Source organism: Atractosteus spatula, chromosome 22 (genome assembly GCF_055471065.1).
Source record: "Atractosteus spatula isolate fAtrSpa1 chromosome 22, fAtrSpa1.hap1, whole genome shotgun sequence".
NCBI lineage: Eukaryota > Metazoa > Chordata > Actinopteri > Semionotiformes > Lepisosteidae > Atractosteus > Atractosteus spatula.
The window spans coordinates 9,317,965-9,331,475 of NC_142727.1; the positions used below are offsets into that span (position 1 = coordinate 9,317,965).

Genomic DNA, 13,511 nt, shown 5'->3' on the forward strand with positions numbered 1-13,511 from the left:
AGTGAGTTTAACATCGCGCCGCAAGGAACAAAAAATGGAGGGGGGCCTGTACGTCTACAGAAGGATAAGAGCAACGTCCTTCGCTTGTATTCCAATCCAGTATAAAGTCGCTCAATTAAAGAGCAGGTGCGTAACTGCTCTTAAACCGCTTTCCACAACCCCTCGAACTATTCTGCCCTTTGTTTCCTGGCGGTAAGAGGCTATACTGAGGCAGTTAGGGGACAGGTCAGTTGCTTTCCGATGTAAAAAAAAAAAGACCTCACGTTTCCCCCCTTTTTTACGGTGCTGTTCCAATTTCTGCTAAATTTCCCTTATTTCACGGTTCAGCAGACTTGCAGCTCGGACTCCCTCGTAGGCAGGGATGCGAGGGCCGGTCCCTGCGTTTTCATTGGCTGCCGGGCAGAGGCTAGCGCATCACGCTGGCATTCCCATTCAAACACCCTGCGCTCCGTGCGCTCGCCTTTTACAAATAACCGCCCCGCTAATGGCAAGCACCTTTGGCTGGCCGGACCAATATTTGAAATTGCGGAAATAAGGGAAGAATTTAAGGAACCGCGGTCAGACTAACGAGAGGTGAGTCTTGAGGGGGAGGCGGGGTGGGAGCCTGTACATCAAGGACTAGTCACCGTTGCTTTTGCAAAGGTCCTGACAGGTTTTCGGGCTCGTAGCACAGGGTCCTGCGTCTGTTTGTTTTGTTTGTTTTAAAAAGCGGCTGATCCCGTGTGCGCGACTAAAAAGGTCATTTTAAGAAAGTTGTGGAAGTTCTGTGCGCTGGTGGAGACAGCTACCCCCCCCCCCCCCCCCTCCCCGAGTAGCTTGTGGCGTGCATTATATAGAAAATAGACTGTGAATGTGCACTTCCAGCCGTGGAAAGTTAACGAGCTCTTCTGAAAGATGCTGACAGAGTGTTTGAGCGAGTTGTGGGCTCGTCTGGAGAGCGCTGCGGTGACTCTTGACAGACTGTACGGTGCGACCAAAAAAATACATCTTTGGCAGAGGAAAGAAAAAAAGTGTAAGAATGATTCTGTAAAAATTGCGCCGTGCTCTAATTTATGATGGATAGCAGCACGGTTTTCGTGCGAGGTAAGATGCTTAAAATGTAACACTAGAGGCTGGCTAGCCTAGAGCGCTGTCCCAGAGGAAAGTCAAGTCAGTTATTTAACAGTACTCCTGAGCCTCAGCCCTTGTAATTGAGTACAGATGGGAAATTGCACGCTCCTTTACCGTTTAGGAATTGGATGTATTCGGAAAACTTTATGAGGCGAGCCCAACATTTGCATAGAAGAATTAAAAGCGGAAAAGCGAGCGTTTTGTGACATTTTGAGTATAGAGACAGCATACACACACGGTCTTTTCCGGTGGATGGTGAAAGACCGTTCGCCGTCACATGGCACCCAGTATGAAGCGTAGGAACGATAAATAAATCCTGCTGCTTTAAAGGAAACGTAATTGTGGAAACCGCAAGGAAGGTGTCAAATATCTGAAAAGCCTTTCCCGTTTTTTTTTTCTTCTCTTGAGCAACTGAAAACGCGGCGGCCGGTGAAATGTATTAACTACGCGTACACTCCTCACGAATCCGTATTTTCCCAGCTTGCTTCGTGTTCGAGATACCTGTTATTTTTTTTATGGTCTGTCTCTCCTGTGGGCTGCATCTTAGTTCCGCACAACATTCGGGTTTTCCAGGTTTTGGCCGAACGTCGTACCGACAAATACAGGAGCTCTGACGCGCTTAGCCGCCTATTATTCGTTAATGTCAAGGGCAGTACAGCAGGAACTTGAGACGTCGCTCAAATCCACACTTCCCAAAGAAAATGAAATACTGAAACTCGAATCATTTGCAGTATGTGTCGTTAACAGGTTTTCTTTTTCGAATTAAGGAACTAAGGTATTTATTCAAGCTGTCTTACGTGTAGTCTGAATGCCTGTATTTAATATTTGCGTCTTATTTCTTAGTTTTCACTTCAATTATAACGAGCGTTTCCGAGCATGTCTGAAAGATGCATTCTACGCAGAAAGGGCTGGAGCCCCCTCGCCTTAATACAGATTACAGTAAACGATGCAGGATTTTAGGCTGGAAGTGACTAAAATAACAATTACATTGCTAAAGAAGCAGTTTAAGAAGTGTTCAGACAAATTGCCCGTTCGTTTATTGAGTCCAATGATCATACCCTACGTCCTGTTGTGAGATTTGTGAAGACGTTGGTTTCTCCTTTGTGCGCTTTTACAGTTGCTGAAAGGTGTCGCACGCCCACCCTCGGTTTCGTTTGTTTGTCAACAAAAAACCCATCTCAGGCAGTTTCTAAATAGGATATCTGCTGGCTAACGTGTTGCTTGAATCAGCCTAACTGCAATGCAGAATGCTGGAATAATAAAAATGTTTAATTTTAGTGCTTTCATCGCATGTGAAGTCCATTTTTTTATTACTCATATTATTTATTATTGTTATTATTATTGCCTCATTTCGTGTCCTAGGAATTTACTTTTAAGTTGTCTCAAATTATCCAATCGAAAAATCGGTTTTTAAATTTGGCACAGAGGGTGCCGTGGATCTTTAATGTCATGCACCTTACGTGACGACATACAATATTCTTAAAATATCGCAGTCCTTTGCAGATATGCTTTGCTACCTTCCGTATGTATTTATACTCGAGTGGGCTCTTTTGGCGTGTCTTTAAAGTCACGTGACGCGTAAGCGCTACTGCGTGTTCATTCCCACGACGCGTTTCCCCCCGTTAGGTCGTGTGATTTCCGGGGATCTGCGTACTCGTTTATGTACGGCCTCGGTGGTCATACCCACGTTCAGTACCACCTGGCCCAGGTGTTGCTCCGGAGTCAACCGCTAGCCACGCGAGGCGTCTAATGTCACACTAAGGCCTCCGAGTCACCTGAATAAAACTCGGCTTTGGAGTGGAGATTGTGCGCTTTAATTTGGTGTCCAGATAACCTCCTATCGTGAGACACCTTACGGTTTAAATCCCTAATGCTTCATGTAAAAGCTTTGCTGTAGCAGCTGCGGGCGCGAGCTAGACCGCTTGTTATTAATCGCTCATTAATTGTAGACAAATAATTGCGAGTTAATTAAGAGGTAAAATTACGTTTTTACGCATCAATATCGTGGACGCACGTGTTTAGCGCCGTTCCCCCTGCTCCTGTTTTGATGTGAGTGCAGCTTCCAAATGTATTATTGCCGAACATACAGTTTTACGGGACTTTTTTCGTTCTTTTGATTTGGCAACTCAGACCACACCACAACCATCTTGTGGAAGCCTGTCATTTAAGGCTTACAAGACGCACAATCGTCGACGGGTCTTTGAGTGCACTGTTCTCAGTCCTATTGTAGTGAAACGCGTTTCGGCGCACTCCTCCGGAGAATCCCGTTCTCTGACGACTCGGCGGCGTTCTGGAGTGCGAGGAATGCTAAATGCCGCCTGTACCAGCCGGGTAATTGTAGGCTGAGCCAGAGGCTGGGACGCCGCCCTCGATGTGGCCTTTCACCCTGGAGTTTGTAAGTCGCTCTTATTAAAGGCAAAAGTGCTTCAATATGTTCCCAGTTTTCTGAGAACGTGATGGGGGCAGGGAACAGCCGAACCCCACTCCCCATTTTTTTTTTACAAAAAAAAATCCCGAGGCAGCCCAGTCCTTTTATTTAATCCGTAATTTCTTCTCAAAAAGCACAACAGCACATTGTTCTGAAAAAATCGGAGACGACCGTTTCCGATACTACAATCATATATATATATATTAACACGTTTTGTCCATTTGAAATGACTGGCTTAAAATGCCAGAGCATTTTAACTGAGCCGCGTGGCATCGATAGAAAATATCGACACAGTCTGAATACAAAAAAAAATACGTTCAAATGCTCCCCTAAAGCCAAAAAAAAAACAAGAAAAAATGTAGCATCTCTACTGTCTACAGGTAGACATCCCTGGAAATCCCGAAAAATTATTTGAGGCGCTGCTGTAGCACAGGGTGAAGGAAGACTTTTGCTCTGTGAATCCGGAACAGATGCCGAGATACTATGGGGTCACTATACGAATGCATTTATAGTATCATGGTTGGAACGGATTCTTTGCTTATTTGTGTATGCGCACGACGAGAGACTTGCCTCTGCACATCCCTCGGCCAATGTGATGTTCACCTGCCTTCAACTGAGAAAAAAAAAAGTCGATTATTTTTTGTCTTTTGGAGAGCGAGTGAGTTTGTGACTCGTTACGCAGTGGAGGGGAATTTGTCGTTCCGAACAGAACAAACTCGAAAGAGGTTGAGGTAGTTGCGGTATTTTCCAATAATTATATATTTAAAAAAAAAACCCAGTAGCCTACTGAATGGAAAGACCTGTGACTGAAAATGTATACCGCAGGTCTCCCGTTCTGTGTACTCGTAAACCACAGACGTGTTTTGACAGGTTTCGCGCAGTGCCTTTCCACCAAATTAACTTGCAATAATTGCGTTGTATAAGATAGTTTACTGAAATCCGTGTTAGCAACCTAAAGGCGGAGAAACGAAATGAATTGTCACACTACCCACGAAGGAGAAAGCGGCTAATCACGTTTGAGCAGTCAGCGGCTGAGACCCTCGCGAAGAAGCGGATGAGGTCGGCAAGTGAAAAAAAGACGATTTTAAAGCTGTAAATAAGGCGACCGGCCAGGAAGGAAATCGACTGGCCGGCCGGGAGAAAACAAAACAAAGCCGAATCCGGCGAGAGCATGAGCTGGACGGAGCTGGACGGAAAACGTCCTCACCGTGGGGTGTCGTAAAAGCGGGAGACGGTGGTGGAGAAAGTAGTACGGTCCCGGAGAAAAACGGAGGCAGCGGGAGCAAAGGAGGTTTAATGACATTCTAACGGGGTAATCCGGTTCAAATGCGAAGACAGGGGCTCCTCAGTGCGGAATCTGCTGCAGCCCGAGGGATTCAGATTTGCAGTAGCTTCGAGCGGGGAAAAGTGTCACCTGAGCTGGGATGACACACCTGAGCGCCCGCCCCAGCGCTTGTACCTCACTGACCGGCAGGATGTGTAACAGCCAGGGAATCTCCTCTGTGGGTCAGCCGTGGGGTGTGAACATAACCAGCTGTCATACACGTGCTCCTTAGTATTATTATTATTATGATTGTCTCTTTTCCCCCAATAATCACTAAACATCTTAGCGTTTGACACTGAATTCTGTATTTTTCTTCCCATTTCTTTATGTATTTGCAGGGCCTGTAAAAGTGCTCAGACCTCGACATTTTCAGGCCCTTGTTTTTCCCTGAAAATGTTTCAGACAGTGCCCGACACCGCGTCTTACGTCAAGGTAAGACCACTCGGCCCCTTGAACCAGGTAATGTTGGGGTGGGGACGGGGCTCTGCGGCTTCTCTCTGTCCTCTGTCCCCCCGTTCGTGCTGTTTGTGATTAGTCACGGTTATTGAGGCTTTAAATCAAAACCTTCGCATTCGGAATCTGCGATCTGAAATGCACCCAATGAACTGTACTAGTGTGCAACTACATGATGAAGCCAGCATGGAATAGCGCTGTGTTTCAGGGTGTCGTCATACGTAGAATGTCCTGTATTATTGTTTTTATTATTCCCAGTGAGTCCACGTCTGCGGAAGATGGGACTCAATGAGCGTTGGTTTGTCTGCTGCCGCGCCTGCTGCCCTTGCTGTTGATGATGTACTGTAGCTGGTCGCGGAGGGGGTGGGGTGGGGGGATGTCTCTCGGTCCCCAGGCGTCCCGTGTTCTAGGATGTAATTTTGTCAGTCTGTCGGATGTCGGGACAATTTCATTCCCTTTGGCCCCAGCACATCGGCCGCCCCGCTTGCGTTAACACTTTTATTATATCTGACATGGCGTCGGTTTCTGCCTTCTCCGCCGCAGTCTCGAAGAATGTAAACAAACCGAAAGGCATGCACATCTGCTTTACACGTTTTAGTCCATCGGCGCATATGGAACACAGTGGATCTCATCCGGAACGTTTAGACCTAGTTTTCCTTCGTTTTATGTGTCTGTGAGGGTTTGGGGTGTGTGGTTTTTCGGAGCCCCCGGTAATTTATTGATTTGTTTGTTTTTCTTATTATCGTTTGAAGCAGATTTGCAGATCTCAAATGCCCTGCGTTGGAGACCAATTTCAGATGAAACCCAGATGCGGTGGTATCTTTGTCCGGATAAAATTAAATGTCAGTACAGCAACGTATCCGAATTAGTTTTGCAGATAGGGTGGCCTCGAAGTTGCATTTGGAGCAACAGGTATCCACCTGAGACTCATATTGAAACGCTTCAGAGCACGAACGTGTAGTAATCCGTTGGACCACTAACCCGAGCGGATTATAGAAATGTGATGTTATTATTAGAGGCGGGTTCAAATTAATATTTTTGAGCAATGTTTTGTTTAAAAAAATCACTACAAATAAGGCCAATGATTATGATTGTAGTTCGTATTCCTGTATTACGGTCTGTCATGAAACCAAAGCCGTAGCCACAAGAAGTGAGAGGAAAAGCGTGCACATCGCCCGCGCCTTCATAATGCACCACTGTTCCTCTCTGAGTTTCCAATAATATTTTTATATTGAAGGCTTTTTCCCCCCTTAAATGAGGAGTGTTGTGAGGACCTATTGCCCCTGACAGAGAGATTTTGTTCATAGAGTCATAACGTTTGTGTTGCTCTGCACAAAGGCCGGTTTTCAGAGTTCACCCGACGAACAATTCTGGGTTTGTTCTGCGGAGCATTTTACTGCTGTGGAACATTTGAAGAGAAAAAATGCTTTGAAATTGAACTTTTTTTTTTACTTCGAGAAAATTTGGGGAGTCAAGCCTACTGGCTACAAAGCAGAGCTTTCAGGAAACTTATGTCGAGGAAGCGAATTTTATTGGCTTACTTCGCAGCTCTTGGACAACTTGTAGTTCAAGTTAAAGTCTCGGCGATCTTTGTCATACTGAAAATATATTGACAGTAAGCAGACCGGATATGCATTTTATCCCTAATTTCATTTTTATCTGCTTTGTCTATAACGTCTGCTTTTCGGCTTGCACATTTGAAGACAAAGTGACCAAAACGCAATTTGATCAAAATGAGTCCAATCTTCTGTTAGAAAAAAAAAAAGTATGATGTGTTATATTAAAATGTAGCACAGCATTAAATACTTTAGCCTATAAGTTAGCACTCACTAAGGTTAGTGGTTAAAAAAATTCGCGCTATAAAGTTCCTGTGCGCTACAGGTTCAGCAGCGCCTGGACTGACACGACAATGTATCTTTGGACTAAGTGGTTCTGTTCTTTTTGAGATGTTTAATAATTCCACCATATTGGCAAATCACACAATATATTATAGACAAAAATGTGCCGCCTTCATGGGCAATGTGGGTTAGACAATCAGAAATGCGATTTAAAAGACACCCTTAATGCGCTTTTTCTTAGGATGGTAACAACATTTATTGATCCCGTGTATTTGCGACTATTGACCCTAGACGTCTTTTGAACTACGCGCTTACATCGAAAAAGTTAGTACTTTAATAACAATTGCTTAAGGTTTACGCTAAAACGATGCAAAAGCTTTTTACAAGGTTGGCTACAATAACAAAGTTTCGAGTGAGTCTTCGGCTACGAGCTACTTGTGATCTGCTTTTCTGAACGCAAGCCCATAGTATTTCTCACTGCGCACGCAAACGTCCGCCAATGTAAATCTGAAAATGTGAAACAGGCACGCCTCAAGACACGTTTTGAAGAAATATTCTTCTTCATTCAAGCGAGTCCACGGTCTCGCTGCAGTTGTGTTTAGGTAAGGTCAGGCGAGACTGGAGCGCTCCAATAAAAATAAATCTCAAATTAATTATGGCCTCAAGCAAGGGGCCAGACAGTTTGTACTTGTGTACAGCAGTCTCGGTTTTTCGCCCTCAATATTTTCACTTTTGGCTTTCTCTTTCCTCGAAGAAACAGGGGCTTTGCTGGGAGACGCAGGTCGAACACCGAATGTCAAAAGACCGTTCCGTATCTGACTAAAAGTCTGGAAGTTACATTTTCTGACGTAGAGAACAGACTTCGTCATGAAAAATGGACTTCTAAACCTCTTTCTTGAGCACGTTAAAGCCCCCTTTTTTATTCCGCTTGTACATTTGACTCAATCATTTGCGCAAAAAGTTCCTTTTGGAAACCGCATATTAGAATTTGGACAAATCGTGTAAACATTACGTGGATATTCACATTGATTGATTGAAATTTTTATCACTACCCGGACAGGACACTTTGTTCAGGACAGCTTTGTTTAAAAAGGGGGGTGTGAGTTCGTAGATTCTTTGTGTAACGTATGTAAGTGCTCTCGTGTGTGGCTATGTGTGTATGTGGTTGAGTGACTATAAACTGCAACCCAAAATCTATTCCATACTGAGTTTGGTTTCCACCCACAGTCGTGTCTTCTTCCAATGGGAAGGAGAGACGGGCCTCCTGTAGCTCTTGGTAGGCAGACGTGTCTGGCTGTCAAGTTCCAGCGCCGAGCCAGATGTTTTGTGGTTCTCTACGGTAAACCAACTTGTATTTGTTTACTGGCCTTTCGAAAATGTTTGTTACCGCTGCATTCATTAGGTTACTGGCAAGTGCTTAGTCGGAGAGCCGTTCTTATTTGGAAAATAAAATGTTTGCGTTTGGATTTCCTTTCCTTGGGCTTAATTGAGAATTGAAGCGCGCCGTTTTAAGTGCGTTACTAATTTCCACTAGCCGGAACGTTTCCCGACTTCTCTCTCCCCCCCAAATGATTTCATATAATTGGTACAAGGCTGATCGATAAATTGTCAGCAGGGCCCGCTTCTTTGCGAAGCTCTGGAAAACGTAGAAGACGATAACGCGTTGGTTGTGCTGTAATGACATGATTAATCAAGAGCAGCTTTGAATCGCGAAGTCAGCCCTCTGGACATAACGGAATTCAGAGCGGGGGCAATGATTGTATCCGGTTGTGCGATCTGGAGGGTGGGGGTCGGAATGATTCGAGGCGCTTGTGTCGCCGGGGCTAGCGCGGGTGGCAGTCGCGCTGGGTGCCATTAGCGAGCGGGGTGCTGGGAGCGCCGAGACAAAGCCTGCGACGTCCGCGGAGCACGTGGTCCTGCCGCTGTCTCCGAGCTGTCCCCGCCACCTTGTCCACGCGTGAGAGCGGCCCTGCCCCTCCGTCCCGCGGGCTCTCTGTCGGGCCCTGAGCTGGGGGGGCCTTTTAATACCGACGAGGGCAACGTTCTTCATTTTGCCTTTAGGTGAGGGCGATGTGGCTCAAAATCTGTTTTCTTTTTTTTTTGGGGGGCGACGTGGTTGGAATCGCTTCGTAAAAGTTACCTTAGACTCGTCACGTTGCCCTCTTTGTTGGAGCAAATACGGCGAAAGGGAAGCTAGTCGACAAGCTCCTTCACTCCAAATTGCTGCAGAAAAGGCAGGTCCTGTCACGGTTTAATAAATGAAAGAACTACGTGCCCACCCCCTTCAAGATGTAAGCTGAAGCCAGTACGCCGCTGCGATTTGCATCAGGGCGCTCTCGCATCGCCCTGCTTTAGGTTCGCCATTCATGTTTATTCTCTTAACAGCACCCCTCAAAAAAAAAAAGATAAAAAGTAACCGTATTTAAGACTCAAAATGCAAAGATAAAGTTCATATCGAAAGAGCGGAGAGCTAAACAAGGTGTCCCCCTTAATTAGGCTGCTCAGATGTGGCCCCAGGCGAAAGACGCCTTGACCCCCGAGCAGGATCCAGATGTGGCGGTCTCGAGGGAGGCCTCGCTCCACGCAGACCCCCAGGTTGAGAGCAGACACCCCGACCCTCGTGTCAGCCGGCGGCGGCGCAGTCTGAGCTCCGCCGGGCTGCAGCTACTCCCCAGGCTGAGGCCGCGAGGTCTGGTCACGTTCAGCGCTGGCTCCATGTCTAGCATCTGCGCTGAAATTGTGGCTGAATTGATGAGGGTAATTTCAAGAAGAAGAAGGAAAAAAAAAAGTTGGAGGGAGGGAGCTCCAGACTGCTTTTTTTTTTTTTGCCAGCATTGCTCATGGAAGAAAAAAAAAAACCTCTTCTTGCTAGCTAGTGAGGGAGGCCTTGCGCTGAGGTTTTTAGGCAAATTTTATAGCTGCGATATAATGAGCATCCATAAAATCAATCAAAGCAAAATATAAAACCGTTTTTTGTTTGGATAAAGGGATTTAGGGGGATTTAGGAGACGATCTGGATTAGTGCTACGCTGGAGAAGGTAAAAACATACTTCGCGTTTTAATCGCTTTTAGGATTTGTCCCCTCCTCGTCTATTACACTGTGGGTGATGCGCCTGATCGACCTTAGGCGGAACGTGTTGGCGCTTCTCCCCGGTAGACCTTGTTCAGCAATGTCTCAGTGCTACTTAAAGCTGTCTTAGCGTCAGAAAAAATGGAAAATTAAACCGTGGCTTTTTTTTTTTATGAGGGCCAAAATGTGCTTTCCATTCTTTGTGAGGGATATACAATCCATCATGCGCCCCGGCTCCGAATGGAAGTCTCACGCGTGTAAAGCAGACCTCGGATAGCGCGGTGGACGCAGTCTGACTGGCTGGATTTTATTAATGGTGCTACAGGAAAACCATACTGAGCTCTGCACAACTGTTGCAGACGCAGGACTGTTGAATTCCCAATCGCAGGTAGTATGAGACTAAGCTCGCCTTTTCCTCTCCTTGATTTACAGACCGTTTATTAGTATTTTAATGACTTACAGCTGTACGTTTCTGAAGGTTTGAACTTTTGTTTTTTTTTTTTACTACTTTATATCCCTGTCAGAATGAGGCAGGACTCAAATAGACCAGTAAGGAGCTCCAAAAGAAAGCGGCAGTTTGTGCTATTGTATTTGTACCGGGATACATTCTGTGTGGTTTGTTTCTTTGCCTCACAGAATAACGAAATACGTCTGAGATTTCCTTAAAGTGTTATTTCGCTTAATTTATTTTTAACATCAATGCTTAGTTTATGTTTTCCTTAAACGGCAAATAAGCGAACGCCCCTGTATTTGACGTATTTTAAACTACGCAGTTTAGAGACTGGGATGTCTTTAGGTAACAATAATTCAGCTCGTAAAAACATACATTTGAAATCAAATCCTGTATTGCCGTCTAAGCTATATCCTCCGAGGCAGTTCAGCGTATAAAGAAAAAATGCACCGCCGACGCAAGGAATCATTCAATAAACGTTTCCAGCTAAAAACATTCAAAGAAGACCGAAAAAAATTCTATTGTTTTCTTTCCTTATCTCCTCGGGACAAGTATCCTGCTTTTTGGTGTAATGAAGGCAGGGCTATCTGTGACACACATAGCTTCCTTCTCAAAAGTAGTGACTTCACTTCCCAAATTTAGAAAAAAAAATCATCCGGTGAACTGTCTCTTTCTCTCCGCCACATACTGGGGGCTGGAATTAATTCAGGAGCGTGTCATGTTTGGAATATTGTTGGGGTCCACCGAAAATTGCCCAAAATGGACGGAACTATTAAGGTAAGGGTGGGGAACGGGGTGTCCGGGTTTGGGCGAGTCTTTTCGACGACTTGCGACTCCGTCGAGTCCTGGGTTGCGCGGCGGCTGTGGAGCACTACTAGGGCAAGACAAGTTAACGGTGTTTTTTTTTAGTCCGTGCTCCGAAAGCGGTAACAAGATTTCCTTCTTTTTTTTCCTCCCTTTTTTTTTTACCTCGGGAAGTTTCCTTTTCCTTTTTTTTTCCACGGCTGTACTGAAAGCCGAGGGAAAAGGGGGCGACTGTTGTAGGATCTTAGGGAGTGCTGGAAGATGGATTTGTTGTCGAGGTTCTATTAGAGCGCGCAGTCAAAGAGACAAGACGCTGCGTTGCCTTGGGTCATTCGGATTTTTGAAGATGACACGGCGGTTTTAGGTTTCTTGGGGGGTTTTCTTGTGTGAAGACCGGATACGTTATAACTGTGATTGACGCGAACCTCGCAGAACAGGGGGACTGGTGTAGACTTTTCTCAGATTGCTCGGAGTTGCGTGGAGTTTTCTGAACCTACAAGTGACGAAGATGTGGTGCGCAATAGCTGTGGCAGCGCGCCCGGGATTCTCTGAGGATTCCCAGCACAGGTCATCGCCACCTCGCTGTGCAGAGGCGTTCGCCCGGCGCTCCGGGTTGAAGGCGAACCCTAAACTTTCCCCTGATCTTCTTAGATCTCAAGAACATTGTTTCTGACAAAATCGCACAATAGCCCAGATCCGTAGAACCCCCTTTTGCCTTCTCCTGTTCTTTATATTGATAAAGGCAGCCTGGTGTTCAAAATAAACACGCCAAAAGAAGTTAACTGTTTATACACCAGAAGTGGTCTAACTGTCACTTCGCAAGTTACTGAATTAACCAAGCGACTCCGTTACCGGTGTGAAAAACCACGACGCCGTTAATCAGCATCGTCCGCCGATCATTTCTGAAGTCAGTCAGAAGTCAGCCAGCCAGATGTTACTGGTTTATAGTCTGCATTTTACCTAACGCGCGGTCGAGAGGGTCTAGTCAGGAGTTATAAGCACACCATGACAGCGTGAATAGACTGGGGGACTTTGTGTGTTTGGTCTCAACTAGCGGGACGCTAGAGGTGTCTTCAGCAGTACAAGGGCGATGTAGTTAAACCGAAATATGATATTACTTTATCTAGCGGGTGGCTGTGGACGTACTGTAGTCGACAGAAATGCCTCAACAGTCTTGTATCGATGCTTTTTTTTTTCTAATGGAAAAAATCCTGAGCTTCTTCTATTCTGGTATGAAAAAATGGCTCTGGTTTTCCCGAAGCCATGAGGTGTGAACGAGGACGTGCCGTAGTTCACCGTCGGTACCCGGGTGAAAAAAAAAGGAACAGCCCTGTTTGTTCGAGAGCGGTTGAGAAGTGTCGCGGCGGGCTAGGGTGTGGTGTGATTGCGGGGTCTGGGAACGCCGGCCGGGCAGCAGCGAGCACAGAGCTGCTGATGAAATCCGTCTCAGTGAAGGCTGTGCTTGCGGCTCTGATTGCCAAGTGCGCAACAGGCGAAAATCAGCAAGTGGTCAGTATTGACCGGAAAGAAAGAAGACTACAAAGAGGCCGTCGAAGATTTCACTCCTATGTAGTAGTAGTAGTAGTAGTAGTAGTAGTAGTAGTAGTAGTAGTAGTAATAATAATAATAATAATAATAATAATAATAATAATAATAATAAATACGCATAAAGTGCAGGCGTTGGTGATTTTTCAAAACGAACGTTTTTCTGTTTTCCTTTTTGGAAACCCTGAAAAGTATTTTACAAGTTTTTCCAGGCCCCTCTGTATCGTTACTAAAAGCAAACAACGTCAAGTTGACGTTATTTAATGAAGTAAGAAGCCGCACAGCGGGGCTGTATCTACTAAGCGAAGCCACTGCAACTCATAACTATAACGAGTTTTTGATGTTTTGGAGCGGTGTGGGCCTATTAGCTACAGCCTGGCAATGGCCAAGCGGCTTTGAGATGCATATAGCCAGAATTAAATACATTTGTACCAGGTTCTACATTTGTATCACGTTATTGCTTTATGGCTACGCTTCAGCCTTCAACA

The 13,511-nt window shown here is 45.5% G+C and overlaps 1 protein-coding gene across 7 annotated transcripts in view; it reads left to right on the forward strand.

Moving 5' to 3' along the window:
• The first annotated feature begins 461 nt into the window (after nucleotides 1–461).
• Nucleotides 462–13,511, forward strand: part of fli1 (Fli-1 proto-oncogene, ETS transcription factor) — a 38,420-nt gene continuing 25,370 nt past the window's right edge. For 2 of the 7 annotated variants that reach the window (XM_088939547.1, XM_088939548.1), the window contains exon 1: nucleotides 11,345–11,451. In XM_088939547.1, coding sequence (XP_088795673.1) covers nucleotides 11,434–11,451 — 18 coding nt within the window. In that variant the 5' untranslated portion in view covers nucleotides 11,345–11,433. Of the gene's footprint in view, nucleotides 574–5,200; nucleotides 5,322–11,344; nucleotides 11,452–11,521; nucleotides 11,601–13,511 lie in introns of those variants that run through there. The other 5 variants (XM_088939546.1, XM_088939544.1, XM_088939545.1 and 2 more) reach the window with 5 other exon arrangements.